This window comes from Talaromyces amestolkiae (assembly GCF_001896365.1).
Source record: "Talaromyces amestolkiae strain CIB chromosome Unknown scaffold4.1, whole genome shotgun sequence".
Taxonomy (NCBI): domain Eukaryota; kingdom Fungi; phylum Ascomycota; class Eurotiomycetes; order Eurotiales; family Trichocomaceae; genus Talaromyces; species Talaromyces amestolkiae.
Window position 1 is genome coordinate 347,504 of NW_024468040.1, and position 27,151 is coordinate 374,654.

General features: G+C 46.8%; 10 protein-coding genes across 10 annotated transcripts; 6 read left to right on the forward strand and 4 right to left on the reverse strand.

Annotated features, from left to right (window-relative positions):
* Positions 1–590: 590 nt before the first annotated feature.
* On the reverse strand, positions 591–1,469 carry BHQ10_002712 (uncharacterized protein; the record flags this gene model as incomplete). The annotated part of the gene is made up of 1 exon (XM_040874889.1): positions 591–1,469. The coding sequence occupies one exon, from the start codon at positions 1,467–1,469 to the stop codon at positions 591–593; it is 879 nt and encodes a 292-aa protein (XP_040731217.1).
* Positions 1,470–2,149: 680 nt separating this feature from the next.
* On the forward strand, positions 2,150–3,912 carry BHQ10_002713 (uncharacterized protein; the record flags this gene model as incomplete). Its single annotated transcript, XM_040874890.1, has 3 exons — positions 2,150–2,527; positions 2,605–2,839; positions 2,894–3,912. The coding sequence occupies 3 exons, from the start codon at positions 2,150–2,152 to the stop codon at positions 3,910–3,912; spliced, it is 1,632 nt and encodes a 543-aa protein (XP_040731218.1).
* A 3,374-nt stretch (positions 3,913–7,286) lies between these two features.
* On the forward strand, positions 7,287–8,613 carry BHQ10_002714 (uncharacterized protein; the record flags this gene model as incomplete). Its single annotated transcript, XM_040874891.1, has 3 exons — positions 7,287–7,569; positions 7,643–7,915; positions 7,979–8,613. The coding sequence occupies 3 exons, from the start codon at positions 7,287–7,289 to the stop codon at positions 8,611–8,613; spliced, it is 1,191 nt and encodes a 396-aa protein (XP_040731219.1).
* A 977-nt stretch (positions 8,614–9,590) lies between these two features.
* Positions 9,591–10,412, forward strand: BHQ10_002715 (uncharacterized protein; the record flags this gene model as incomplete). Its single annotated transcript, XM_040874892.1, has 1 exon — positions 9,591–10,412. One exon carries the CDS (start codon positions 9,591–9,593, stop codon positions 10,410–10,412), a length of 822 nt encoding a protein of 273 aa, XP_040731220.1.
* A 263-nt stretch (positions 10,413–10,675) lies between these two features.
* BHQ10_002716 (uncharacterized protein) lies at positions 10,676–14,194 on the reverse strand (the record flags this gene model as incomplete). The annotated part of the gene is made up of 3 exons (XM_040874893.1): positions 10,676–11,141; positions 11,195–13,907; positions 13,960–14,194. The coding sequence occupies 3 exons, from the start codon at positions 14,192–14,194 to the stop codon at positions 10,676–10,678; spliced, it is 3,414 nt and encodes a 1,137-aa protein (XP_040731221.1).
* Positions 14,195–15,037: 843 nt separating this feature from the next.
* Positions 15,038–17,242, forward strand: BHQ10_002717 (uncharacterized protein; the record flags this gene model as incomplete). The annotated part of the gene is made up of 3 exons (XM_040874894.1): positions 15,038–15,128; positions 15,183–15,745; positions 15,794–17,242. The coding sequence occupies 3 exons, from the start codon at positions 15,038–15,040 to the stop codon at positions 17,240–17,242; spliced, it is 2,103 nt and encodes a 700-aa protein (XP_040731222.1).
* A 412-nt stretch (positions 17,243–17,654) lies between these two features.
* On the reverse strand, positions 17,655–19,517 carry BHQ10_002718 (uncharacterized protein; the record flags this gene model as incomplete). The annotated part of the gene is made up of 1 exon (XM_040874895.1): positions 17,655–19,517. One exon carries the CDS (start codon positions 19,515–19,517, stop codon positions 17,655–17,657), a length of 1,863 nt encoding a protein of 620 aa, XP_040731223.1.
* Positions 19,518–19,851: 334 nt separating this feature from the next.
* Positions 19,852–21,902, forward strand: BHQ10_002719 (uncharacterized protein; the record flags this gene model as incomplete). Its single annotated transcript, XM_040874896.1, has 2 exons — positions 19,852–20,130; positions 20,184–21,902. The coding sequence occupies 2 exons, from the start codon at positions 19,852–19,854 to the stop codon at positions 21,900–21,902; spliced, it is 1,998 nt and encodes a 665-aa protein (XP_040731224.1).
* A 151-nt stretch (positions 21,903–22,053) lies between these two features.
* On the reverse strand, positions 22,054–23,178 carry BHQ10_002720 (uncharacterized protein; the record flags this gene model as incomplete). The annotated part of the gene is made up of 1 exon (XM_040874898.1): positions 22,054–23,178. One exon carries the CDS (start codon positions 23,176–23,178, stop codon positions 22,054–22,056), a length of 1,125 nt encoding a protein of 374 aa, XP_040731225.1.
* Positions 23,179–24,060: 882 nt separating this feature from the next.
* Positions 24,061–26,585, forward strand: BHQ10_002721 (uncharacterized protein; the record flags this gene model as incomplete). The annotated part of the gene is made up of 3 exons (XM_040874899.1): positions 24,061–24,150; positions 24,212–25,850; positions 25,903–26,585. The coding sequence occupies 3 exons, from the start codon at positions 24,061–24,063 to the stop codon at positions 26,583–26,585; spliced, it is 2,412 nt and encodes an 803-aa protein (XP_040731226.1).
* Positions 26,586–27,151: the final 566 nt, after the last annotated feature.

A 27,151-nucleotide genomic window follows, 5' to 3' on the forward strand; every position in this document is an offset into this window, starting at 1 on the left:
AGGGATTCACAAACATGTTTGAGTTTATTCGAGTTGGGGTTAGTAGGAGCAACCCAGAATGAAAGTATAACATGCCCAGGACTCATATTTTGCCTCATGACGTCTCTTTTCCTAAATTTGGAGAGTGTTACAAAAGACGCTGCAGCACATCAATATCGTCCCCGCTTCTTCTAGCACTCAATTTACAGTCGTACATCACGCAAGTCGTCCCAAGTACGCGCGTATCAATGCCGATGCCCATTTCTGTACACATGTCTCAGGCGACTCACCTGGAGAGATCAGTAGATTATCGTGAGAACGCTGTTGCCTGGGATGGCAGAGACTCGATGGAGTGAGTCCGCATCGAAACTCAATCAAAAGATCGTGACCGTGGGGTGGTTATCTTTTGCGTACATTATACCGTTCCGGGAAACCCCTAATCTGGTGGCTTGGAAACAAGCCTTTTCATTAAAGCTTGTGCACAAATTGTTCCAATAAATGAAATAAAAAAGGACGAACCAAATACCACAAAAATTACCATACTGTTTAGTCTTGTAATAAAACACTCGTAGAACAGAACAAACAAAAAAGAAGAGTAGGCTGTACCTCGTTTACAAGCCTCTCGCAGCGAGAAAACCGAAGACCTTGACAACTTTCACAGTGGACTTGACCCCCTTCCATATACCGTTCTCACACGCATTCAACATTCTATCCCACGCATGTTGGAGTTTGCTCCACGTCTTGCCCGCTTTGTTACTGGCAGTGCTCTCTGGAAACAGCCCTAGATTTCCCCACCCTCCAAGTCTTTCAACGCGCCCCTCTAGTTGCAAGAAATCAATCAATGACAGCCACTTATCGTCGACCACTGTGGTGTCTTCACCCCCTGTCTTAATGCTTCTCATCTCCATTGGCGCATCAATAATCACCTCCAAAAGGCGTCCGTTTCCTTCCTTATCAAAGAAGTCCCGAACTCCTTCAACATGGGCCCTGTATGCGTCCAGGTATTTTCTTATACATTCCTCTCCACGGACTTTCTTGCACCCAAATATCCGTTTATTGGCCTTCCATTTATGACGATGGGTGTGCTTGTCGATGCTCTCCAGCCATGCGCTCTCGTTCGCACGTAAAGTTAGAATGAACTTCGCATCTGGAAACGCGGTCGCAAGTTCTTTGTAAGCGATTGCCCAAGGAATGTCTTCTAGTATGTCGTATTCTTGCGCATAGGAGATAAGAGGCGCTGTGTAGTTGGCCGAGAACATATAATATAGATACCGGGAATAAAAATCCTTCAATTCTGGTCGCCGAAAGGAGAATTTCTCGAGGGCATCTCCGACCGATTTGGTTCCTGTTTGAGGGAGGCCGACAACAAACACCTTTGGGCTGTTGATGATGGTTTGATGTATTGGAGACGCAAGAGCGACTGCAAGAGCAAGCAGGATGACAAGCACTGAATTAATGGAGAGGGGAGAGGAAAAGACATTATACGCCATTGTGAGACTAATCAGTTGATAGTTGATTTATAGAGAATGAAGGATGGAAGATAGAAAGACGATCAGTTGAAGGAACCGAGTTGCCAAGGATAGGAAGATGGCTGGATCTGAGTAGATATATGATACCCTCCTTGTACATTCATCTGTCTTATCATCTGTACTTGCCCACTTGAGTCAAAAAGGAAACAACTCGCAGAGGCTAACTCTGCCTAGGTAGTGTGCATGGCCCAAATGACTCGTATTACTCGTAATTTCGAGTACTGTATTCGTAAACGTAATGTAATAATCTATTTCATCCTTTTATTGTCCCTCCTCCCTATCTCTAGTTGTAGAGATTGGTATAAAATCCCAATCTTTTACTTATTCATTCTATTTTCTCCTTTCTTCGATGTGTTTGTCTCTACTCCACTGCATATATCTAGCATTGGCGGCGCTCTTTTGTACTATTTTGTCTCATCACCATGTTTCTTCAATGGATGTCACGATGTTTCTCAGGCTTCAGTATAATCGCCCTTATGCTGCTTCTCGGAGCTGCATTCCCCACCATTATACATTCTCCGTGGTGGGTAAGCGACTTGACTATACAGCAGTCAGCTCCGGGTTCCCCTCAAGGCAAGCATGAGCGCATGAGATTTGCCCAGAAAGTCTTTGTCGTTTACTTGATTCTTGTTCATCTCAACATGCTTGCATTCACAGTGCGTCTTTGTTTCTCCTTAATCAGTCTCTGGCGCCAGGCAACTATGCCCTTGCAACAAGCCCGTTTTCATGGCAATGACAAAAGGCAAGACACTGGACTCATCTTGGATTCTACTTATGCAAATAGCATATCTCCTGGCTCGTTGGATAATAGCTTCTCTGCGCCCTCATCCCCACGGCCAATGCCCAAGTATGCCGATGTTGGTATCTACTCACTCGAAGACCAATATCTCACTCCTGCTCCCCCGAACAACGAGCTCATACATGCCATTATTGTGCCAAATTATCATGAAGATTTGCATACTTTATTTACCACACTGAGCGTTTTGGCTAGTCACGCACGTGCATCTTCTCAGTACGAGGTAAGACTGGATTTCCCTACAGTTCCGCGTTTGCATGTCGAATAATTGACTCGTTGTTCGTTCGTTCCTGTGTTTAGATCTTTCTCGCCATGGAAGAGAAGGAGAATGAGGCGGTAGAAAAGGCGAAAACGCTGATCTCCAGTTTTGGCAATTCATTCTATGCCATTCACGCCACATTTCACCCTGTAGGTTTGCCAGGGGAAATAGCCGGTAAAAGCTCCAATGTCGCCTACGCTGCACGCGAGATAACAAACTTGCATCGTCATGAGTTATCTGAAGACAATTGCAAAGTAGTCATAACAGTCATGGACGGTATGTTGTTCCATTTAACCTTTATACCAACGCTGATCTAACATTTCATTTAAGCCGACACACATTTATTACAGGAGTACTTCCTCGAAGTCCGACGCCTCCATTATGAACACATCGATACCGCAGATCGCCAATTATACAGCTGTCCAATTCTGTTTGATCGAAACTCCTCCGAGACGCCAGTCCTCGTTCGCTGTGCCGATATAATGTGGGCGTTTGCCGGGATATCGACAATGTACCCAGGCTCGCCTGTGTCAATTCCTACTTCGGTCTACTCTCTGCCTATCCAACTTGCCAATCAAGTAGGTGGCTGGGACAGTGATCCGACTGCGATTGGCGAGGATATGCACATGATGTTGAAATGCTATTTCAAAACTGGTGGCTCTGTCATCACGCGCGCTGTGCATGTCCCTGCATCACAATGCAATGTCTCAAGCGACTGCCCCATTAAGGGCTGGCGGCGCACATTAGACACCTGTAGCAATCGCTACAAGCAGGCGCTACGCCATATGTGGGGAGCTCTTGACACCGGATATGCTCTCCGCAATAGCATGCCTTTTGCCAACATCAAGTCGAAGAGGACGCAATTATGGGCGTTTCCGAATATGCTTCAACCCCTGGCGCTGGTTCACTTGCTATGGGAGGCTCATTTCCTACCATGCCATTTAACAGTGCTGCTCATCTTTTCCGTTATATACACCGCCTTCAGTCCTCCGGAGACCTTGCATCCCACCTTAGTCAGGGCTTTTTCTCTCGCCAATCTCATCCGTACATTATCCTTCATCGGTATGAATATCAATCTCACCATATATGATCAGTGGCACCAAACCTGGCTCTGCGCCCGCCGGCGTGACATGGCGGAATCCAACCTGAAAGACTGCGGCTTCTCGTCGCGGACCTGGTGGCACGTCGCCCAATTGAAAGAACGCATATGTTTTCCTGTTTCGGGCATCATCTTTGGTGCTTTAGCGATGGGCCACGCTGTTTTTTCGCACTTTTGGACAGATCGTCTAGTTTACCGTGTTAGCAAAAAGCCAACTTTTGCCAACCCGGATCACTATTCTTTGGCTTGACCAGAAATATTCAGATGTAAAGGACACTCCCAACAAACCTTCAATCCCTACCGGAATTGACTTTTCTCTATCATATTTTTCTTTGGGCTTGATTCCTCGTCTATGGGATGCAGTGGATGAGGTAATATTCCATTGGGTGATGTTCCTTGTGTACCCTGGTCCTTGACATCAAACATTCAACCACATTTCTCGCATGTAGTGTCATGAGTCTTCAACGTGTACAATATCATTTAATATATCCTAATAATAACATCACCGACGACATGAGTATGTATTTGTTTCTCCAACAATCAATTCCCCTAATATACAAAATATACAAATCCCAGGCAACTTCGTCCGATAATTGCCGAACCGATAATTCTTCTCTCTCGAATTTCATGTATGAGTGCGGCCGGAATTACTCTGATAGAAGGCCAGGGCATCATTCGGCATTAAAATCACGGGGAGAGAACCGTTCTGGTTTCAGCATTAGCCTAGCAATAACTTGCAGAATCCCTATGAATGAGTTTGAAATACCTCGCAGATTCATGGGTTAGGTTTATCGACGCCGGCGCAGCCTCCAGATAAGTAGACTTCCACGAATCTCCTCCCAAAAGAACACCACCTGATGAAGCAAGAGACTCGTCCTCCGCATTTGAATCAAATTGTCTTTCTTTGCCCGCTGTAAATCTTTCGATTGCTTGGATCAAGGAGCTTCAGGACCGCCAAATAAAAAGATGAATATGAAGGCCTTTGTTTCAAAATCCATAAATTGGGAACTACCAGAATAGAATTTTGCAGGCAGAGAGATTATTACGGCGACTGAAGCACTTAAAATCCGATTCATCTATTTACAGGTGGAGTCGATCGAGACAAACGATGCATTAGAAAACGAACCAAGTCCAATGTAGCTAGTAAGTTCTTTGCAGTTGGTCTGGTTCATGACCGTTTTCGAGGGTCTTGCAATACTTGCAGCTCAAGTATACGCTAGAAATCGGGTCTCGCTGTAATTTTGCATTGATTCCGAATTCGGTATGGATTACGCTGTCGTCCATCGCCGAACTACTCGTTAGGAAGTCCATACGTAGCATACAATTGTTTATAAACAAGAATGAAAAGACTGAGTACATATTGACAAAGAAACGCTCGCTAATCAATCTTCCTGTCACTATGTCGTGCTGCTTAGACTAGGTTCCGATACCATCTACTCTATAGTGGTGACGAAGTTGTGAATCAGCTTGCATAAAGCAATCAATATTGAAGATTGACCGAATAAACATTTATTTTATTAATTCTCATTCATTTCAGTCATAGCCGGTCTCAAGAATGGCGTCCATTGACCGTCGAGGAGAGAAACCACATGATAGAAAATCTGTTCACTCCATCCTCTCATCCACCAGTGATTACGACTAACTTTGTGAACCAACACACAATACTGAGCCAGTATGAGTAGCGCTAGTGGATGTCTCGTCTTCAAACACATAATGAAAGCCGGGGTAATCGCCTTTGCCCATCTCAATATCGAAAACCAACTCATCGGCCTCAAGAGCGCAAAGTAGTAGGAAACACCCAGTTCCCAGATGGATCTTGAGAATAGCGTCTGTTCTTCGGGGTCTGTTATCATATTCTGGACTATTTTTTCGAGGTATACCAAGCTGGCTTTTGCTTCCGCCACGAGAGTGTCTGCAAATTGTTGTCTTCCGTGGCCGATGAGCTCTCTGATCATAGGCTCGGTGCGGACCAGTCTCGCGTCGCGCCACAAGTTCAGAATGTTACGAACGACGGTAAGTTGTTGTATCAACTTATCAACAGGATCAATGTCTGCAATACTTCCATCATCCCAGACAGGGCGCATCAAGCCCAGTTCAGTGAGGACCAACAACGCAGAAAAGATAAAAATCGCATCGCAGTTGTCACCATTAATTGTTGCCACTTGCTCTTTGAATCCACTGATAGCAATCGCATGATGATGGCTGGTGAGAACCAAGTATTTCTGAAAATCCTGCGGTTGCAGGTGCGCAATATGAAGCGAGGAAAAAGCGAGCAGAGTATGCCTCACAAAGTCATGCGAGGATGCAACTGAATATGCAATCTGTTGCCAATATTGATATACAGCAGCACTGTCGGGAGCAAGTGTATTTGCTGTGATAGTCAAAAAATGAAACATAAGCTCATTGGATTGGTCAGACTGGTCAGCGTAGGGAACATTGCTCGGATATCTGGGCAATAGGAGGCAAGGCGCAAGCCAAGCATTGAAATCGCCCTGACCCTCCTCCTCTGCATTCCCTTGTCGTTGGACCGCACTCCTAGTCAGCCTCGGGCGATGATCCGAAACTGCCGAACTGTTTACGGATTGGCTGAACTCGAAAACTATATTCAAATCGTTCGCACCTCCTTCGGTGGCTCCCAGTGGAGATGAAGACAGTGATTCGGTGTTGAAGAGATCCTCGTAGTCGCATTTTAAGTTCCTTCTCTTACAGTTGCTACAAATTGGGGGCTTTTCATCGCACTATGTAAAGCATAATGTCAGCTTGTTTTTTGTCTGTATCACTTCTTTTGGCCAATTCCACGCGGCGTCTTGAACCCATGCTATTCGGTGCCAACTTGCGGTAGGCTCAGTGTCGCGTGGTCAAACGTAGAAAGACGCCAGTGTAACATCGTAACTGATAAAACAAAACAAAAAGTATACCTTCTTTCTTCTAGCTTTACATTGCCCACATCCATTTCGTGACTTCACATGACTTCTTCGTAACCCGGTTTTCCTCTCGGTCGTCGTTTCCAATGGTGGCATTGCAATGAAACACGTTCAGTAGTACTAGAAGATAGACAAATGATTTGATTTACTTTGTTGTCACCGGTGAAAATGGCAAGATTGGCTCGTGTGATGTTAATAGAGTGCATGGACGGATTTGCGTTGCCTAAATTCAGCCCCTTCTGAATTGGGAATAGCTACAACCATATCCCTGACAGGGTCCGAGTGCGTAATATTAGAGGCGCAGCTGTCAAGCACGATGAACTCGTTAGCGTTATCCAACAATGCTTGCATATACGAACAAAGAAACAGGCTAGGGTTTTGGCAATAGTCTTATAAGTGGGGTGGTATTCTCAAAGAGGTATAGTTTACGCATTTGGGTATCAAAGGATTGCCCTATCACAGGATGGATAATTTTGTATGGCTTTCGTAAAACTCGCATTCCATTTTATGAAACCGCGTCCCGTGATTCTTCAGAATGCCTCCTTCATAATGGGATGTGAAAATTAAACAGGCAACCGAGTAGATATGGCTAGGTTCTATAAATGCAGCATGGTCCTAAAATTAAGGTTGTGGTGCGCACATCTTAGCTGATCAGAATCGACACGAAATTTCAGCACCCCGGTTTCGATCTTCTTTCGCCATGAAATTTCACCAAACTACAGCTTTGTTCTTGTCTACAGTCTTTTCTCTTTTGACGTCGACTGTATGCCAAAATGACGAATCCGCCGCAGTGTACATATCTTCGCTGAGAACCAGCTCCGGAAATCTCACCTTCGCACTCAGTGTTGCCGACCCAACGGTGTCCCAGGATATGTACTTTCACATCTCTGGGCCATCTAGCTACTCGTATATTGGGATCGGGACAGGCACGGTCATGCAAGACGCACTCATCTTCGTGATCTACCCCAATGCATCGGGAGATGGTTAGTCTCTCATCATTATCATCCAAAAAAAAAAAAAAAAGCCTTCTCTGCTAAAATGTTGAATCTATTCTAGGAATCACTCTGAGTCCCCGAATAGCAACCGGCAACAAAGAACCTGTCCTCGCACCCTCATTAGATGTCGAAGTCCTTCCGGGAAGCAATACGTCCAATGGCCTAATGACTGTCAATGCGCGCTGCAAGAATTGCCTCAGTTGGAGTTCCGGAGCTTTGGATTTGACTGACATGGCTTATCCATGGAATTACGCCTTGGGACCGAATACCGCTCAGTATGTAAGAATCAAGAGCAATTCACTGTCGGCCGATCTTGAGATGCATGTTGAATATGGTATGTCACTGTCTTAGTGCTCTAGACTTTGAGTCTTCGGGCAGCTCACACGGAGGTCAATAGGACTGTTTACTCTGGATATGACTCGCGCTACTGGAGGTGCCGGCGCATTGCCAACCTCTCTAACAAACCCGATCGGCTCCAACGCAACCCGTCCGCGAGTCCTCACGAGCAACTATCCCACCATCATTCACGCAGTCTTGGCCACCTTACCATTAGTCTTGCTCCTACCCACCGGCGTCATTTTTCTCCGCTTCTTCCCCGGCAGTGTGCGATGGCACTGGGTGAGCCAAACCGCCTCTTCGGTGATTAGTGTTCTGGGGATAGCCGTAGGCATATATCTCAGTACTTGGTTCAACAAGTCCAAGTCATTTGGGAGCGGACACCAAATTATCGGATACATTATCTGCGCCGGCATACTGGCGCAATGGTTTCTCGGGTTTTGGCATCATCGCCTGTATAAAAAAATTCAAAGGCCGACCAATTATGGCTTTGTGCATCGCAATTTCGGACATCTTGTCTTCGTATTTGCTATTGTAAATGCCGGTATAGGATTATCCTGGAGTCAAGCTGCCTCACCTGTTATTATAGGATATTCTGTTGCTGCTGGGATTGTTGCTATTGTACATTTTTCGCTCGTGGCGTGGAAACGCTGGGAACGACGGAAGCTTGACGCTTCTGAGCCAAAACCCGAGTAAAGCCTCTCCGGATGCTGATACAATTTGATATTTAATCAATTTGATTTTGTGGATTAGACTTGTGCCTTTTGTAGCTTCGTTGTTTTGGCGAACCGTAACCAAGATTAGCAAGCAATGACCCCCAACACCAGTAACACCATATATGACCTACTCAGCGACTGTTCGGATGTCGCATGGATCCATTTTCTAGGTAGCAGTCTTTGGTAAATTTGATTTCTTTGCTTTTGTCTCGTTATAATGCTGCCAGCCCTAAGGTAGGGTTAGGGTCCATATCAACCTTGGTGTGTGTCGGTTTGTAAGCCGTAAGCCACTGTCAGGGACATTTCTAACGGTCAGTTGGCGAAATATGTTTCATGTTCCAGTCTCAAAGAGCGATCGTACTCTCTTTTGACTCGGACAGAGGCCTTGAGTCCGCTCAACATCTAATCGAGGCAACGGACCTTGATGACAGCATCGCCTTAATATCGACAATTCAGGCTGCAGCTCATGCTCACATTGAGTGCGCCAGCATTAGAGAGATATATTCATCGTGAGTCACCAGCTTAACAAGGAAAGTGGCTGAGCTCATCAGAATCGAGTTTAACTCCCATTGCTAAGGGCCAATTATCAAACCGATCGGAAAGATTAATTTTCTCGTCGGGCCAACATTCAATCATTTTTTCTGATTGAGGCTACAGTTTCCAAGCTTTGAATGATTAAATAAAGTAGAGACTAACCGCATTGGGATTAGACCCCGGAGGGTCTGAAGAAAGAGACTTTGACCCCACTTGTATTTTGTCCGGATTAGGAAATCGACGATATTCATGGGCATCGGCTTGGAAAGGKATAAAGCTGGCGAGAATCCTGGCCTTGGGTATATTTAATCCATTCTTCATTTACAAACAAAATCATCTACTCAAACACTATTCGAGTTTCAAGCTTCATACACTATTACCAACATAGTCGATCAATTCGTTATCCAAACACCAACTCATACAATGCCTTACTCAGTAGCCTTCTTCGGCGCAACAGGTGGCTGCACCAATGCCTGCCTTGCTAGCCTCCTTCTTTTCTCCGAATATCAAGCAATCGCTCTTGCGCGCACACCTCAAAAATTACTAGACTCCCTCAAAAAACAACCCGGTATCACCGACGCCATCCTCGCCCAAAGACTCAGCATCGTCAAGGGCGATGCCACAAATGTCGCAGACGTGAAGAGAACCCTTCTTTTCCAGGCTGATGATAATAAGAACAGCAATGCAGAGCCCAAGCTGGTTGATGCAATCGTTTCCGGGATTGGCGCCTACCCTCAACGGAAGAAGGGAACATGGCTCACTTTTGAGATGGATAACCGTAACATCACGGAACAATCCACCACCGCATTGGTGTCTGCCATGCAGGAAATACGGGCTCAGCAACAGCAGCAACAAGAACACAAACCCGTCGTAACTGTAATCTCAACAACGGGTCTCGCCATACCCGCTGGCTCCAAAGAAGACGTGCCCTTCGGTCTACAGACACTCTATCATTCCCTCCTCGCTGAGCCACATAAGGACAAGAAACGCATGGAAGAAATAATCAGTGAAAATGCAGCTCTTTTCCAGGGTGTAATCATCACGCGCCCAACATTGTTGAATGGTGACGGTATTGTGAAGGTCGATGGTGTTCGGAAGACCGTCAGGGCTGGTACGGAGGATGCCCCTGCAAAGGGATATTTGATTTCGAGGTCGGATGTGGGTGGGTGGATTTGGGAGAATGTTCTGAAGCCTACGGAGCACGGAAAGAAATGGTATGGAAGGAGGGTTTCTTTGGCTTATTGATCGGCTTATTGATTGGCCTCTTTTTCTCTATGCATTCCTGTCTTAGCCTGTGCTGTTGATTTTTTTTTTCTTAATACCCAACTCGGCTAATGTGTGTTATGAGAGTTGATATCGTTGGTATGTTTTATATGTTGGATAAATTAATGTTGTGCAATTTGCTTATGCATTCGAGACGCCAGAGAACATCTTTTGTTTATGAATATACTATACTTCACTAGACTATGCAAGTTTCATAATTTCATTCTTCATCAGATACTCTTATATTATAACTCCGACAACAACTCAGCTAGCGTAATAGGCTTGCGCACAGCATTCGAAAACCCTTCATGAAAAGTGACCCAAACCTTACGGTCATGATCGTTGCCACTCGAGTTGCGTTTATGACCAGATTGTCGCTGTTTAATGCTTGTCGTGGTCGTAGGTGCAGTTTCACTGTTGCGAATAATTCTGCCGAAGAAATCTCGCTTGACTCCTGGCGCATCTGGTCCGACCTTTGGTCGTGAACCATTGACGTTTTCCTTGTCATCACCATTGCTAAGCTGTTTATTCTTGGATGATTTACGACCGGGACCGGATATTCCCAATAGCGTCTCGCCCTGTTTTCGCATAGTTTCCTTGCGATATTCTTGGTCGAGAACTTGGCGAATCGCGTAGCGGACAGGAGCCAAGCTACCAGTATCAAGAACTGTGCCTTTGGTCTTGGAGAAGCCAACGAGGGTGTCGATTGGTCTAGAGAGTCAGCAAGATGATTAAAGAAATCAGTTGGAGATTAATAAACCTACGGCTCCATCCTGTACGCCCACCCTGCGTGAGCACCCTCATTTCCAATGCGAATTTTTTCAAACGTCACATTCAAGCCAGCCATGACTCTCACTGCTGCTCGGACAAGCGCTCTTTCACTCTCCTTCCTGACACTAGCAACACTGGTTTGCTCACTACCTCTCACAATGACCGGTTTCACCTCAGGGGAGAGCATGCGCATGAGATTCGGTACAAGATCCGTAGCGATGCTATCGACAGAGCGGAACAACCTCAAGAGAGGTGCGGAAAAGGTTGACTGAAATCCGACGAGTACCGATGTATTCTGTTTCGTAGCCTCAAAAGCTGCAAAATCCGCTCTTGGACCAGAAAACGGATGCTCCTCTTCTTCATTTTTATCATCATCAAACTTTTTCTTGTTGGATGAACTGCCATTTCCAGCGAACAAGTGATGAAATGCAAGTATCGACTGGCTCATATAAGGATTCAGCTCCCAGTCTTGATTCGAATATATTTTGGATGAAATCATATCGTGAAAGTGAAGCCAATCATAAGCGGCATTTGGCTTTGAAAGAAATGTATCGTCCTGGTAGGTACGAGTAGGATATTCAATAAAGCAGTCCGTGGCACATCTATCATATTCGCCACTCGCATCAATCATCTCACGCAATTTCGAAGAAGCATGCCGCCTCCGAAGTTCTGCAACACCAACGGGCGTCTTGGTTCGTTCTTGATCAAAAGGGTCACTGAATGAATTAGCACCAACGGGTGCGGCTGGAAACCCTGCTCCTTCGATAAAGACGCGATCGGTGATCTCACGAACACCACCTCTTCCTAGACCTCGAGAACCAGATTCCGCATCATTGAGAATATTATCCTCTAACCAGGTCTTTGTCAGTCGAGCCGTGGCCGCTGTTTCCGCCCGGAGCTTGCGTGCTACCCACTCTGCGGAAACTAAAATGCTTCGTATATCACCCTCGCTAACGCCTCGATTCCTTTCAGTCCGGTCCTTCTTAGCACTCATGCCCCATGATGCTTCGCAAAGTCGTCGAACTCCATCCGCATCAAACTGGATATTCTCTTTTGTCAATATCAGTTTCAGTCGTGAAATGGCATTCTCCATCGGTACGTGTCGAACGTGAATCACCTCGGCGACATTTGCAGTACGAAGGGGTCGTAAGCTAGAATGATATGCATCGTTGCAAATTAAAATAATGGGCCGTAATAGGCGAAAATTGTCGCCTTTTCTTTTCCTTCCACTGAACGAGTTCTGGCTAGGACGAGCTGCAGCGTTCTTTTGATCCGTCATGACTAGATCAATGAGGGCTTTGATGAAACCACCCTCACCACCTGAACCCGCTCCACCAACGACACCATCGACCTCATCGACAACAACGCAAACAGGACGGCCTGATCTGTTCACCTTGCTTGAATCAGCCCCAGCACTGATACTTTTCACATTCTCTGTCGCGACTGCGTCTCGGATACGACCCCTGACAACATGGCTGCTACGTTCATCACTGGCGTTAATCTCCAAAACTTCGTAGCCGGCTTGCTGTGCGCAGACATGAGCTAATGTGGTTTTGCCGAGACCTGGGGGTCCAGTCAACATGAGAATTTTTCGATGCGCGAATTCGCCTTCTTCTTCCACATTTCTAGCATGCTTCGACTTGGCAATGCCTGGAAATACAATATGATCCCAGCCTTTGAGCCAACGCAGAACCGATCTATGAGTCCGCTCGTCTCCAATGAGTTCTGCAAATCGCCGTGCACGATACTTTTCAGTCCACATCGGGGTAGGTTTCTTCTTTCCACCCGTTTCATAAATTGGCGTTTCAATAGAGCGCTCGATATGTATTGACGCTTCTTTTTGTTTCGCATTTTTGAGCTCACAAGCAGCATCGTCTAGCAGCCTGTGTATTTCAATTCCATAATAGCTTCGTTGAGCCTTGCCTTCTGCCGTCTTTGAGCGACTCGCAACAAGTCTCTCATATGATGTTGTGTTTGTGGCTTTTCGGGAGAATACTCGATGCGCTCGCCCTGCGCATGTTCTAATCGTAATCAGGCCTTTTCGATCAGAAGGTAGATTGATGGGATTGACTGAGCTTTCTTCGACGCTTCTGAAAGGGTCGTGTAGAGTCTCATCGATAGATGTAGTATCAGGCTGTGATTTCTCGATGCTAGTGGGCTGCGAGATTATCTGGAGTAAAGCCGCATCGTTATTCGTAGATAAACCCCTCAACATATCCAAATTATCTTCATCTTTGTCATCATCTTCGTCAATAAATGGGCCACGTGTTTCCTGGCTGAGTGTGTTCTGTTGCGGTCTCACGGTCTCACATCTGGTTGTGATGGCTTGCGTAGAGTATGTCATGTAGCCACCCCCCTGAAACTCTGCCAATGCATCCTCGTCATCGTCTTCTTCATCTATAAATCCTCCAATAGTCCGTGGAACCCTGTCGTTTTCGCCTAGCGTTCGTATCCCCGAAGTGCTTGTTGGTGTATTATCTACGTCATCTGCAGCGCCATCAGAAGTCTTTGGCCGTTTTGTGTCCTCGGTAGACAATAATGATTCCAACTTTCTCTTTCGGGAATCTGCCGATGGTGGACTGGCAGTGATCGTGGATTGTGTGGACATGAAGGGCGCCATTGCCGCTGGAGGTGTTGACGGGAGGTAATTATCGATAATGATTCCTTGGCTTAAACTGGGCAGGTTCGATGATTTCGTCGGAGTTACTAGCATTGTCAATACAATCAAGACTTAGAGATTGATCAGCGACAGACGCACATGGTTGACTATCGTCATCACTTCGAAACACGTCTGACAATTTCCAAGCGCGACTCTGTATCACAACGCCGTTCCGTCGGTTTTCCTCTGCAATTTCTGAGCGACGTTGCTGCAATGCCTCTATGTCGTCGGAGAATGAGGTGAATTCGATCTCCGATCGTAGTAAAGTATTGGATAATTCGGAATGAAGATACAGTGCTGGGTCAAAATCAGAAGACAGATAGTCACTCGCCATCAATATCAGAAAATGTACAATTAGGTCAGCCCGCTAGACAGTGTGTCGTCGAGTAATGAGGATATCTTTACGGGCGTTGATTGACATTGGCCTGTGATAACGCGGCAGGACGCGTTGGACGCGATGCTTCTATGGCGCTAGTCCAAAAGTGGCCGATATAGTTCCAGTAATCATCTTAGGGTTATCGAATAGCAACCTTACCGCATGAGTAACGTACTATGTAACTACACTTACGACAGACAATTTTTACGTAGGATTGTTGCTTGAGGATGCTGTCAGCGAAGATATCAGTCGGCCTATGGATTAGACACCTAAGCTATTGTCTCTGAGAACGTAGAGAATGGGATACCTTCAGCATAGCACAGTATTCTACGAAAATCCTAGCCTAGATGCCGCTCTGTAAACTCTCATCTTCATGGCAATATCTGTCATGACATTTCTTTTGACCGTCTAGAGAATGAAGGTATACAAATTGATAGTGGTTATGTGGCTAATTAGTTGTGGCGCATTTGCTGTTTCAGGCTAGCGCGTGTGGCTGAGGCCTGTGCTCTTGCCGCGCGAGATTTTGGGGAAGGAAGTGTCGCAGCCATCCCCGTTCTCGTTCGCGACCAACCACCACCACTCACGAATCGCGCAATACCTGCTCGAGTCATTGGACCTGAGCACTCATTGAGATCTTCAATCGTTATCGAGATTCAAGGGCTGCTTTTTCGGACAGCTGATTCTCGTTCGACGCGCAGCGTGCCACTGCGCCTGGCCTGAAGGAGCTTCACTCGTCTAGCGATCGACATAGGTCCTATCATAACACCTTCATCATCATCCACCTTCATCACACGCGCCATCATGGAGGATACACACAACGTTCGGAGTGGCAGCGGCGAGGAGCATCAGCCTCAAGAGGTTGTCCAGCCTGTCGGTGAGACAACTAAGCCTGGTAAAGCTTCTCTTATTCTTCAAAATGAACCCTCATTGACTTCTCTTTTCATAGTCCCAGAACAAGACGCATCCGTTCAAAACACAGAAGCAGCCTCGGATAACCCGCTAGATGCTCCTGCATCCCCGCGCCCCCAGGACAACGACGCGGAACCTGAAGACGAAGAAATGGGCGGTACCGAGACCGAAGCAAAAAAAGAGACCGACAATGACAATGACATTGGCGCAGACGATGGCACAGAAGCTCAGGGTGCTGATGCCAACGCCGATGCTAGCGCCGATGATGTTCAGGAGAAGTCCGCCCTCGAAGCATCAGCGCGCAACCACCTCGTTTCCCAAACACATGCCATCATTCTACCAAGCTACTCGTCTTGGTTTGACATGCATCAAATTCATCCCATCGAAAAGAAGGCGATGCAAGAGTTCTTCAATGGACGAAATCGAAGCAAGACGCCTGCAGTGTACAAGGACTACAGAGATTTCATGATCAATACATATCGATTGAACCCCATAGAATACTTGACTGTGACTGCATGTCGCCGCAATCTTGCTGGAGACGTTTGCGCTATCATGAGAGTTCATTCTTTCCTCGAGCAGTGGGGACTTATCAATTACCAAGTAAGTCCACTATATCATTTGGATAAGGTATAGTACTAACAGAGTCAGGTTGACCCTCAAACACGGCCATCGAACATTGGACCCCCATTCACAGGCCATTTCCGTGTCGTTGCAGATACACCTCGCGGTCTTCATTCATTCCAGCCTGGATCAAATCATCTCGTCACACCTGGAAAACAATTGGCAGCGACTGATCGTGCAGCCTCCGGAACACCTATTAAGACCGATTTGAATTTGGAAATTCGACGTAACATCTACGACGACAAGGGCAAAGAGATAACTCCTGCTGTTGAGGACAAGGAAAAACAGACAAACGGAGACACGCCCGCCGCAAATGGCACATCAGGCGATTCTACAAACAAGGCCTTGGAAGCTGCTATCAGAGAGCCTCGGAAAACCTACAATTGTTGGTCTTGCGGCATTGACTGCACACGCATGCGATTCCATTATGCAAAATCTGCTCCTGTTTCCGCCAGTAATAATGCGCCTGACCGCAAGTACGACATCTGCCCTAACTGCTTCTTGGAAGCCAGATTACCTGCAAGCCACAATGCGGCGGATTTCGTCCGTCTTGAGGAGGCCGATTACACCCGGAATGAAGACAAGGCCGCAGGATGGTCGGATTCAGAGCTCATCTTGCTCCTGGAAGGAATAGAGACTTTTGACGACGACTGGCAGCAGATTGCAGATCACGTGGGCACGAGGACAAGAGAGGAATGTGTCATGAAGTTCCTTCAACTGGAGATTGAAGACAAATACGTTGAGGAGATCGATGGATCGCAAGATGCCACAGTCCGTTCTCTGCAGGGTCGGGACCCGATCAGTCAACTCGATAATCCTGTACTGTCAGTCGTTGCTTTCCTTGCTCAACTCGCTGAGCCATCTGTGGCAGCCGCTGCTGCGGGTCGTTCTGTAGATCAAATCCGAAAGGAGCTCCGAGATCAATTGAACAAGGCTCCTTCGGCTGAGAAGGGCAAGGGTAAAGAGGGCGAAGTCAAGGCAGAGGACTCCATGGAAATTGATAATACTCGTGAAGCCGAGTCGACAGGTGCAACCGAGAAGCGAGAGTCACTAGCCACAATTGCTCTCGCTGCTTCTGCTGCCCGTGCTGGCGCACTTGTTTCTCATGAAGAGCGAGAAATGACACGTCTCGTCTCCGCTGCGGTCAACGTCACACTTCAAAAATTCGAGATCAAGTTGGCTCAGTTCAACGAAATGGAAGAGATCATCGAGGCTGAGCGACGAGAACTTGAACTGACCAGACAACAACTCTTTGCCGACCGACTGGCATTCAAGAAGCGCGTCAAAGATGTGCAAGATGCAATCCAGCAAATCAGTCTACAAGGACCAGGCGAAGATACCACTCGGGCTCTCCACGACGTCGCTGATATCAGCATGGCCAACCGCTACCAATTTCAAGCTCAAGGTGATGTCAGCAACGGCATTCAACCATTGAGCGCACAACCTCCCGCAGACTATAAAACTCTTGAACTGTAATGGCTATGCTGCTTAATGTCATGCTTCAATTTTATTCTTCTGCTTTGTCTTTATTCCTGGTTTCATTTCAATTGCTGTACAAATATGCGGGGGTGATATTGGAGGAGCATCAAAAGAAACCCCAAATTTGGAAGAGACAAAGACACGGCGATGATAATGTTTCTTTCGATGGAGATTAAGGGAAATCTACTGGTGTGAATTTCTTCTACAGGATAGGCGCAACTAGGGGGAGTATTTCTCGTGTTTTCTTCAAATCAAATGTTGTGTATTACAAGTATCTGTTAGATTAATCGATGATTGTGAATCAACCTGTGCTGTAAATTCGTCGCTTGGTATTATATGGCATCTCAAATCTAAATAAAAAAAGGCATAAACGATATTCGTTCACGACTTTAGAATTCAAAGTCGACCCTTATTCAAGACGTCTCCTCTTATTACGATTGGCAGCAATATCCTTTTCGACATCTCGCGTCTTCATCCCATAAGTCTCCCACTCATCCTGATACACGAGATTTTTCCTCCAGTCAACCACCACATTATTCTGCATGATCTCTCTGCGCATGTCTTCTGTGATCTCCGGGGGCTCCTCTTGCTTTTCTTTGCCCTTTTTGACAATAGGCACGAGACTGTCTATTGCCGGAGCATCGAGTAATACTCGTATACGAGCTTCTTCTTTATGGCTGGCTTGTCGGTCGAGGKAGTCATTGTAGTCGTCTAGACGTTGTTCTATTTCGAGTTGCCGATAGTCGGATTCACTGATTCCTTCGTATTGTGAGTCGTCGGTAGGCTCGGTTTTGATTGCGGGTACGTTGTTGTCCTCGTTGGCTTCATTGGCTTCGTCGGCGCTAGAGACTTCTTCTGCTTCTTCTTCTTCTTCTTCTTCTTCTTCTTCTTCTTCTGGATTAGATTGATCGTCCTGGTTTGCTATGTCACTCTCGTCTTCTGATGAGCCAAATTTGTCGAGGTCTTCTTCTTGGCTGTCATCGTCGGCTTTTTCATCATTCTCTGCATCCTCTTCAGAGGAATCATCGGAAGAATCTGAACTTCCTTTGGCTTTTTTTTGACGCTTTATAGATAGCATTCGTTCGACTTTGTCCCACGAAACATAATTTTTGGCTTTTCCCTTGCGCTTTCCTCTTGTGACATCGAGCTTCAGTCGGCGAGGAAGATTGACATAATACTCAAATGTATTGTGCTTCATGCCCATTGTAGTCAGAGCTCTCTGCACATCCTTTTTTCTCACAACAGGTACTTGTCTATGCCTCCGTTCTTTGTCTAATCTGTCCAATGCGGTTTTGTGTGCCTCCTCCATCAAGCGGATGACGAGATCGACAGTGAGGTCATAGAATTCTCCCAATGCGTCTGCTGTGAGTGATGGCATTTCTCCTTTTTGGGCGACGTTTTTCCAGCTGTCTTCTGGTCGAGATTTACCGGGATTCATAAAGACTTTTTGAGATAGTTGGACCCAATTCTTGAGATCGAGTAAACCGGCACTTAGCGAGATGGCTTCTGGGAGGGCCTCTTCGTCATCTGAGGCCAGTAACTCTTCGATCTGATCTGCCTTAGCTCTGTCGAGGATCCAGTATTCAGACAAACCATGCTCTTTTTCTGCGTCGAAGAGGTCTTTCCTCTGCTCTTCGAGGGCAACAGTTTCCGCAAAGTGGTTAAGAACTTCTTCTAGCTCTTCACTAATCTCCACCGCGGCTGGAACTTCCGCTTCAAGAAGAGATGGCTCCGAAAGTCGATGGCGCTGCAACCTCTCTTCCAGGAATTCAATGTAATCAGCCACTTCCAGCCGTGACTTGGATTTAATTTGTTGCGCGATTTCACCAACATTTCCCCTCCCTTTGCGGGCGAGGGCCGTGAAAAAAGTATCATTTTCCTTTCCGGTCCATTGAACTAAGCCGACGGTAGACAGACTGACGTTTTGTTGTTTATTCCATGTTTTCGAATCGGCATCGACGTGCATATCTTTAAGCAGGGTCCTATATGCTTGTACGGCGCTCTTGTCGAATGATAGTTGCGATTTCGTAGAAGCAGGTCTCTGTTTCCCTTTTTTCAGATCAGACTCTGATTGCGAGCCTTCGTCTTCACTCTTGATTTGATCTTCCTCGCTTGCATCCTCTGCAGTCTCCTCGTCGTCTGATTGCGAGGAGGGTTCCTCGGATTCGTGCCATGATTCTGAGGATGAAAGCACAGGGTAATATTCAGGCGGTCCAAAGATCTTTTCTTCATCACTGTCGGCAACGGGTTCACTGTCTGCTGCTGCGCTCATGATTTCTTTGTTTCATGATATATTTGATCGGAGCAAATAAGGACCATCGGATGCTGTTGGTAGCGCTCTTTTGACACGAGCGTTGGTCAACATGCTCATAATTGATCATCTCAAGATATCCATTCACATAGGAGAAAAATGACAAAAATCTAGCCACACTTTGATCATTTGTACGAGTTGGAATGTGACGTTCAATAAAATTGAAGCTCAAAAACATTGGCCTGATAAGATAAGAAAAGTTTGCATTGTTTGTCTTCCTGTGGCGCGTTTATCACCCCAGCGGCCATTTCTCAAGACCGCAACTTGACAATTCTACAACCTGACTCAAAATGTAATGCAACGCATGGCTTTTTTCCTACGACGAAAAAGCAGAAGTCTGTTATGTTCATGGGGTCGCAACACGCCATGGCAGCAGTCTATACCCGCTCGTTCGCCACGAAAGCTGCTGCCAACAACAGTACTTGCCCATGCTTCGACCAAAGCCGAAGACATCAATCCTCCAAAGATACAGCTTCGCGAGTATCAGGAGGAGTCTATTCAATCTGTTCTAGAGAATCTCGAAAAGGGGCATAATCGACTTGGATTATCATTGGCTACTGGCTCAGGAAAGACCGTTCGTCATCTATGTCTCAATCCTTGTGGCTTAGTTAACATGAACAATTCTAGGTAATCTTCACTCAACTTATCGAACGCATACCCCCTCGAAATGGCTACGCAGACCAAACGCTTATCATCGCGCATCGAAAAGAGCTCGTCGAACAAGCAGCACGCCATTGCCGACTTGCATACCCAGACAAAACAGTCGAGATCGAAATGGGCGCGACCAAAGCATCCGGAGCCGCTGATATAACGGTAGCTTCGATACGGAGCTTAGCATCAAAGGGCCGAATTGAGAAGTTTGACCCTAGCTACTTCAAGCTCGTCTTGGTCGATGAAGCGCATCATATTGTTGCGCCTCAGTACCGCCAGGCTCTTGAATACTTTGGCTTGACTGAGCCATCAGATAATGCGCCAGCGCTGGTTGGGGTTTCTGCTACTTTTTTCAGATTTGATGGGCTGAAGCTGGGTTCGGCTATTGATCATATCGTTTATCATAAGGACTATATTGACATGATTGGTGAAAAATGGCTGTCGGATGCTATTTTTACGACCGTCAAAACAAACGTAGATCTATCGCGCGTTGCGAAGGATTCGTCAGGCGACTTTGCGACGAGGGCACTTTCTGAAGCCGTCAATACGGCCACTGTGAATGATGTTACAGTGCGATCTTGGCTCGCGCATGCCAACGACCGTCGATCGACTCTGGTGTTTTGCGTTGATACTGAACATGTCCGCCAACTCACGGAGGCGTTTCGTGACAATGGCATTGATGCGCGTTACATAACTGCGAATACGCCGAGGCAGACGAGAAATGAAGAGCTCGAAGCTTTTAAGCAGGGAGAGTATCCAGTGCTACTCAATTGCGGGCTCTTCACTGAAGGAACGGATATCCCGAACATAGATTGTGTTGTCCTCGCTAGGCCTACACGATCAAAGAGTTTGCTGATTCAGATGATTGGACGAGGATTACGGCTACATCCCCAGAAAGAGAATTGTCACATTATTGATATGGTCTCCACGCTGAATACTGGAATCATGTCTACGCCTACGCTGTTCGGTCTCGATCCTGACGAGGCACTCAATACGAGAAGCGTACAGGAAATCCGAAAGCAAAAAGAGCATAAAGGATTCGATTCATCTCTACCTGATGCGGGCTACGTGCGCCCTCTGGGCGATGACGAGGTCGATGTCACATTTACAACATACGATAGCGTATTTGACCTTCTCAACGACGAGCGTGTCAATCGTCACATTCGCTCCATCAGTCGTTATGCATGGGTGCGCGTGAATACAGACCGGTATATCCTTGCCGATAAATCGGGCTGGATGACCATCGAAAAGAGCGACCAAGATATTGATGGGCCTTGGGTCGTCGACCTTGTGCAAAAATACGAATTGGCAACGCGGACAGTGCACACGAGACCCAGAGTCATTGCTCGCGCACCGGACTTTGAGCAAGCTGTGCACAGCGCTGATACATTCGCAAGCACGAATTTCAAGGATTTCACCATCAATTCGTCGCAGAGTTGGCGCCGAGCACCTGCGTCAGAGAGTCAGCTCAAGGTGCTAAACAGCAAGAATATACTGGACCGGACAATTACGTCCGGAGATCTTACGAAGGGCCAAGCGGCGGATATGCTTACGAAGCTCCGCTTTGGGACTAAGAATCGATTCCAAGATGAGCAGAAAAAGAGGAAGAAGGAAGAGAAAATGCGAAAAGAGTTTGAGAAACAGATGAGTCAAGGTGATGTTAGGGTTGGGCCTCTCAGTCAGCAAGACTTATAGACCACCATGTCTCTTGACTATAACTTCTCATGTATAATACAGTACTGTACATTTAATATACATATTGTGGAGTTTGGCTCCCATGTCGGTGACCAAGCTCATTTTATCACGCCTGCATGAGGGTATTTAACTCGAATGAACTCGCTACTGGTCATTGAATAGAGCTTTCAGCGCCACGGTCCGTTGTCTCTTCTCTATGCTCACTATTCGTCGCTAATGACGCGATATCATGGCCATGTTCATCGTTATTCAAAATGCTCTGAAACTCCTCCTTCCCCATCGTTAATGTATATCTCCGCCCCTTGAAGGTCGGAAAGTCGAACTTCGGCCGTCCCTCGAGATTAATGCCCTGTACAGGCATCAGTTTGTATACTTTCTTCCATATACTGCGCATGAACTTCCGCGTCAAGCGGTGAGGTCTTCCATCAGCGTATGCCTGCTTGAAACTCAGACCTCCTTGCGGTCCTTCATGTATTAAAGATTCAAGTGCCGATTTCTTAGCAGCGGGGAGCACATTGACTCGTCGAATGGGTGGCTTCCATGGCTCGGTGCCGTCTATCAGACCTCGTAGAGTGTTGACTTCGTCTGGATCGGCAGGKGGGAGAGCTGCGAATTTTGATCTGTGGAGTATACGTTTCCTGATGTTCTCGCGACGGCACTCGGGTAGTGGTTTCATCCAGCTGTTCAATCTGGGTATCTTGATGGTATCGCCCGCCCGAAAGCGTTTCCCGTGGGCAGAGCGTACAAAAGAGTCGTTTCTTTGTGATTTGATCAGGGCATGGAGGACTTCCGGAAGCTGCCAGTCATCCCCAGTTGATTCTTTCTTTTTCTGTTCAAGGTACTTTTCGATATCGGCGCTGGAGTTGAAGACTTTGTTTCCACCACGACCATTGGGGACTATTTCAGAGAGGAGGGTGTATTTCTTGGCGCCAACTCGTCCGTATGCGAGCATCAGTATCTTGTCTAGAGGTAATTGATAGCCCTGATTTCCCCGTCGTATCAATGATAGGATGCTTCTAGCTGATTTCTGTAGCTTTTTTTGCTTTTCGAGGCTCATGGCGTTCAGTCGTTCTTGATGCTTAGCAGACGTACGACGAGGTTTCGTGTCTTTCTGCTCGTCAGGAGCGAATGCGGACACTTTCTTACGATATCGTTCGAGGACATATTTGTGCATGTATTTTCTCGCGATTGGGTCTGGGAGGTAGGAACATTCACGGAGCGTGGTTCGGAGGAGATGCCGCCATACTTCGGGCGGAGCTAGCGAGGCCTGCGACATGCACCTCACTGCCTATGATTGAGAGTGTGGTAGGGAAAAAAAAGGTATCATCTAGTAAAGCAATATGCTTGATACAGAATATGACATCAAAAGTGAAGATTGACGGCGCCGGACAGTCTAGGCCCAAATAGGCAAGAGTGCTTTTAGTGTGTCACGCGTCTCGGCCAAACGCGAAAAAGCCCCCCCCGCGACTTTCCTCTGACACGCTTCTTGGTTCCTTCGCTCTTTTCCCCCACACGACTCGCCTTCCCATGCTCTTGCTTGCATATCTTAGTTAAGTGAATGGACTCATTCTAGGTCAATGAGAGTATATACACAGTCTACTTACGAATAGTCGCTTATTGTTACTCACTTCGCCTTCACCAGGGGTGCATTCTTGGCGCCTCTCTTCCCTGCATCCTGTGGGGATTGATCTCGTTTTCTCCCTTCTGTGATTTGCCTGCGGAGACGCGCGCTGCTCTTTTCCGACGTCTTCTACGTACAGATCATATCTTCTGGTTCTTGCCTTGTACGAGCTTGGTTACTGCTATTGTGAATTCGAGAAGCCAGCGAAATCTAACTTTTGCATTTGACTCAGATATGTTGACCAAATTGCGGACTTGATGCACGCGTTCGCCTAGATACCGAATCCATTTATACTTCGCCCGCGATATGGCTACGAGCAGCAACCACCGCCAGCGACCAAGCCTCCCTATGTCATACTCTCAAGGTAGCATAGGGTCGGCCAATGGCTTGCCAATGTCCCAATCTCATATGGGCTCTTTCAACCATTCACAATCAGTCGCATCGACACCCACACCGACGCCGCCCACAAGAGGATCGCAACAGTCCGGCATGTCGTATAGTTTCCCGAATGGGACTTCGCACGCTTCGCACGCTTCGATGTCAAACAGCTTCAACGGGTATGAGCGAACGAATGGATATGGAGCAATGCCTCCGCACCAAGAAGAATATAAACCTCAAATATATCGGGTACGTTCGAAAACAGTCAAGGAAAAAGCAAGACGCAAAGCTGACACTCCTTCTGTTTCAGGCCGTCTATTCAAATGTTTCTGTATATGAGATGGAAGTAAACGGTGTCGCCGTCATGAAACGCCGATCTGACTCGTGGTTAAACGCAACTCAAATTTTGAAAGTGGCCGGTGTCGTTAAGGCTAAAAGAACCAAAACACTGGAGAAAGAAATTGCCGCCGGCGAACATGAAAAGGTTCAAGGCGGTTATGGCAAATACCAGGGCACATGGGTCAGCTACCAACGAGGTGTCGAGCTTTGCCGGGAATATCAGGTTGAAGAAGCACTGCGGCCACTACTCGAATACGATATGGATGATGGTAATTCCCGACGGGCATCACTCGAAACTCCAACAAAGGAACAAGCAATGGCCGCTCAACGGAAACGGTTATACAATGCCGAAAATCGTGGGATAAGCCAGCCGGCTCAAGCAACTTTCTTTCAGAATATGTCCCGCACTGCGGCAAATGCGGTCAATGCTATCAGCAAGGCCCGCTTTGAATCTCCAAACAAAAGAAGGCCAAGCCTGATGCGTAATTCTTCACAACAAATGAGCAGTCAAGAGTCCTTCAATGCTCCTGGCGGTACACAAACGAGCCTGTACAGCGTGCATTCCGACAGTGGTTTCGCAAGTCAAAATGCTCACGGAAGAAACGATCACACACTGGATCAGGAAAACGGTTTAGAGCCCCCACGCAAACGAGTTAGAAGTTCTTCAAATCAAGCACGCTCATTTGGAGCGAATAGCACAATGTCTGTATACGAGCTTACTCCTACGGAACCCAATGATTCGTTCTACCAGCAAGCAGACGATTCCATGGCAGTCGACGACATCAATGGAAGGGATCCTCTTCCTCCACCTGCACATCCGGACCGATTTCAGAAAATGAAACTTATCATGACGCTCTTTCTTGACAAGCGTATGAAGGATTTCTCGAGCCATCCTGCCCTTGTACAGCTATCTGGCGAGGACCTTGAGATACCCTTGGACGAATATCAAAACAGTGCTCTACACTGGGCGGCAATGCTAGCCCGTCTTCCTCTGCTACTTGCCCTTGTTGAAAAGGGTGTGAATATCTATCGATTGAATGCCGCTGGTGAAACCGCGTTGCAAAAGGCGGTTGGTACACGAAACAACCTTGACTACCGAACATTTCCACGGCTACTTGAGATTCTTGGCGCTACTGTGGACATGGTCGATCATAGCGGCAGATCAATCCTACACCACATTGCAATTATGGCTGCAACTGGTGGTGGTGGACAAGTAGCCGCCAAGCATTATCTTGAATCGCTTCTCGAGTTGGTCGTGCGCCATGGCACCAGCGGTCAAGAAAACGACAAACCAGTGACAAATGGTGAAAACGAACAGTCCCAAGGTGAGATCATTGGTCTGGGCAGATTTGTCTCTGAGTTGGTCAATTTGCGGGACGATCAAGGTGACACGGCGTTGAATATAGCTGGTCGCGCACGATCAGTCCTTGTGCCGCAACTACTAGAAGTCGGAGCTGATCCCCAAATCCCTAATCATACCGGCCTCCGCCCTGCAGATTACGGCGTCGGTGTAGACATGGTCAATGAAAGCTCTCAATCGCAGCTAGACGAGGAGAAGAAAGACACTTTCATTGACCAGCTTGCTAAGACAAAGAAAGAAATTCTCGATGGTAAGTTCTCTTGCTATTTGAATGTTTGCAGCGCTAACTTCTCGGTTCGTAGCTACTCTTGCGCAGATCGGATCTCTGGTGGAAGAGACATTGGGTGGCATTGACCGCGATTTGACTTCAGACCTGAGCAAGAAGCAAGCTGAATTTGATCATTGGCATGCAAAGATACGCGAAATCGCACGTGCCCGACAGATTGATCAAAGTGAGCTTGAGAGTCTCAAACGTAAAGCATCTGATCGGTCAAGTGTGGGTCGACGGATAAAAAATCTCGAGGGTGATGCCGAGCATTTGGTGGCTTCTTTGAAAGGCTACTTTGGCGACGATTTTGACGTCTCTGCTACATGTCCTGTGGGCTATGCCGACGCAGATTCAGGTATTGACGTGGCTGAATTTAGCGCACTATTCTCGAACTTTGACCCGAGTGGTGAGATGTCCGCCGACCAGAAGAAGTTCTTGACGGCGTTGCCTTCTGCGGCTACTCTAGAAAGCCGCCTTGATGCATACCAAAGTCTAAACAAAGATATCCATGACGAGATCAAACTATTGAAGTCCAGGAATGTGGTCCTTGGCGAAAATTATCGTCGGGTGGTAATGGCCTGTACAGGATTTACTGCCGAACAAGTTGATGAGGCTGCAGAGGGGTTGACTAGACATATCAAAGACCTGAACGACAATCCGGTGTCCGAAGAAGAGGCGATCGAGATTCTGATGAAAGATCGGGGTCAAGACTGGTAGGCCAAAATCATATCTCACGGCTCAGTACTTGATCCTCCATCGCTTATTACCAATATCATGCGAGGTTACATGCATGCACTCTTTCCATAATTTTGCAGCATTATTCTTGGTATATGACTGAAGGTGTTTGTTTGTTTTGTTTTCTTTCTGTTCGCAGATACCCCGCTACAAGTCTTGAATGACCTGTTCTGGTTTGCATATTTTGTCTGTACTTTACTCGCGGTCGAGATGGTCACGTCACATCTTGTAAGATACATGTTTATCGGCATATACTCAGAAAAAAAGCCCGCGCATTGTGACAGGCTCAATGTACCTTACCACTAATCGACTTTCACGTGCTTACATATACAATCAGAATCGTTGATTTCGCCTAATTTCTGTAACTCTTCCCCTTCAAACAGTGAGTTCCGACAAGACCGACACGCCGTATATTTCACCAGAATGCGCTGTTACTTGTGATAAGTACTAAACTCTAACATTGATGAGGCTTTTTTCGAAATTACCGAAAATGGCAAATCCTGAGACACATTCTGTCCCTTTTTCGGCAGTCGGCCGCGACCCTGCGA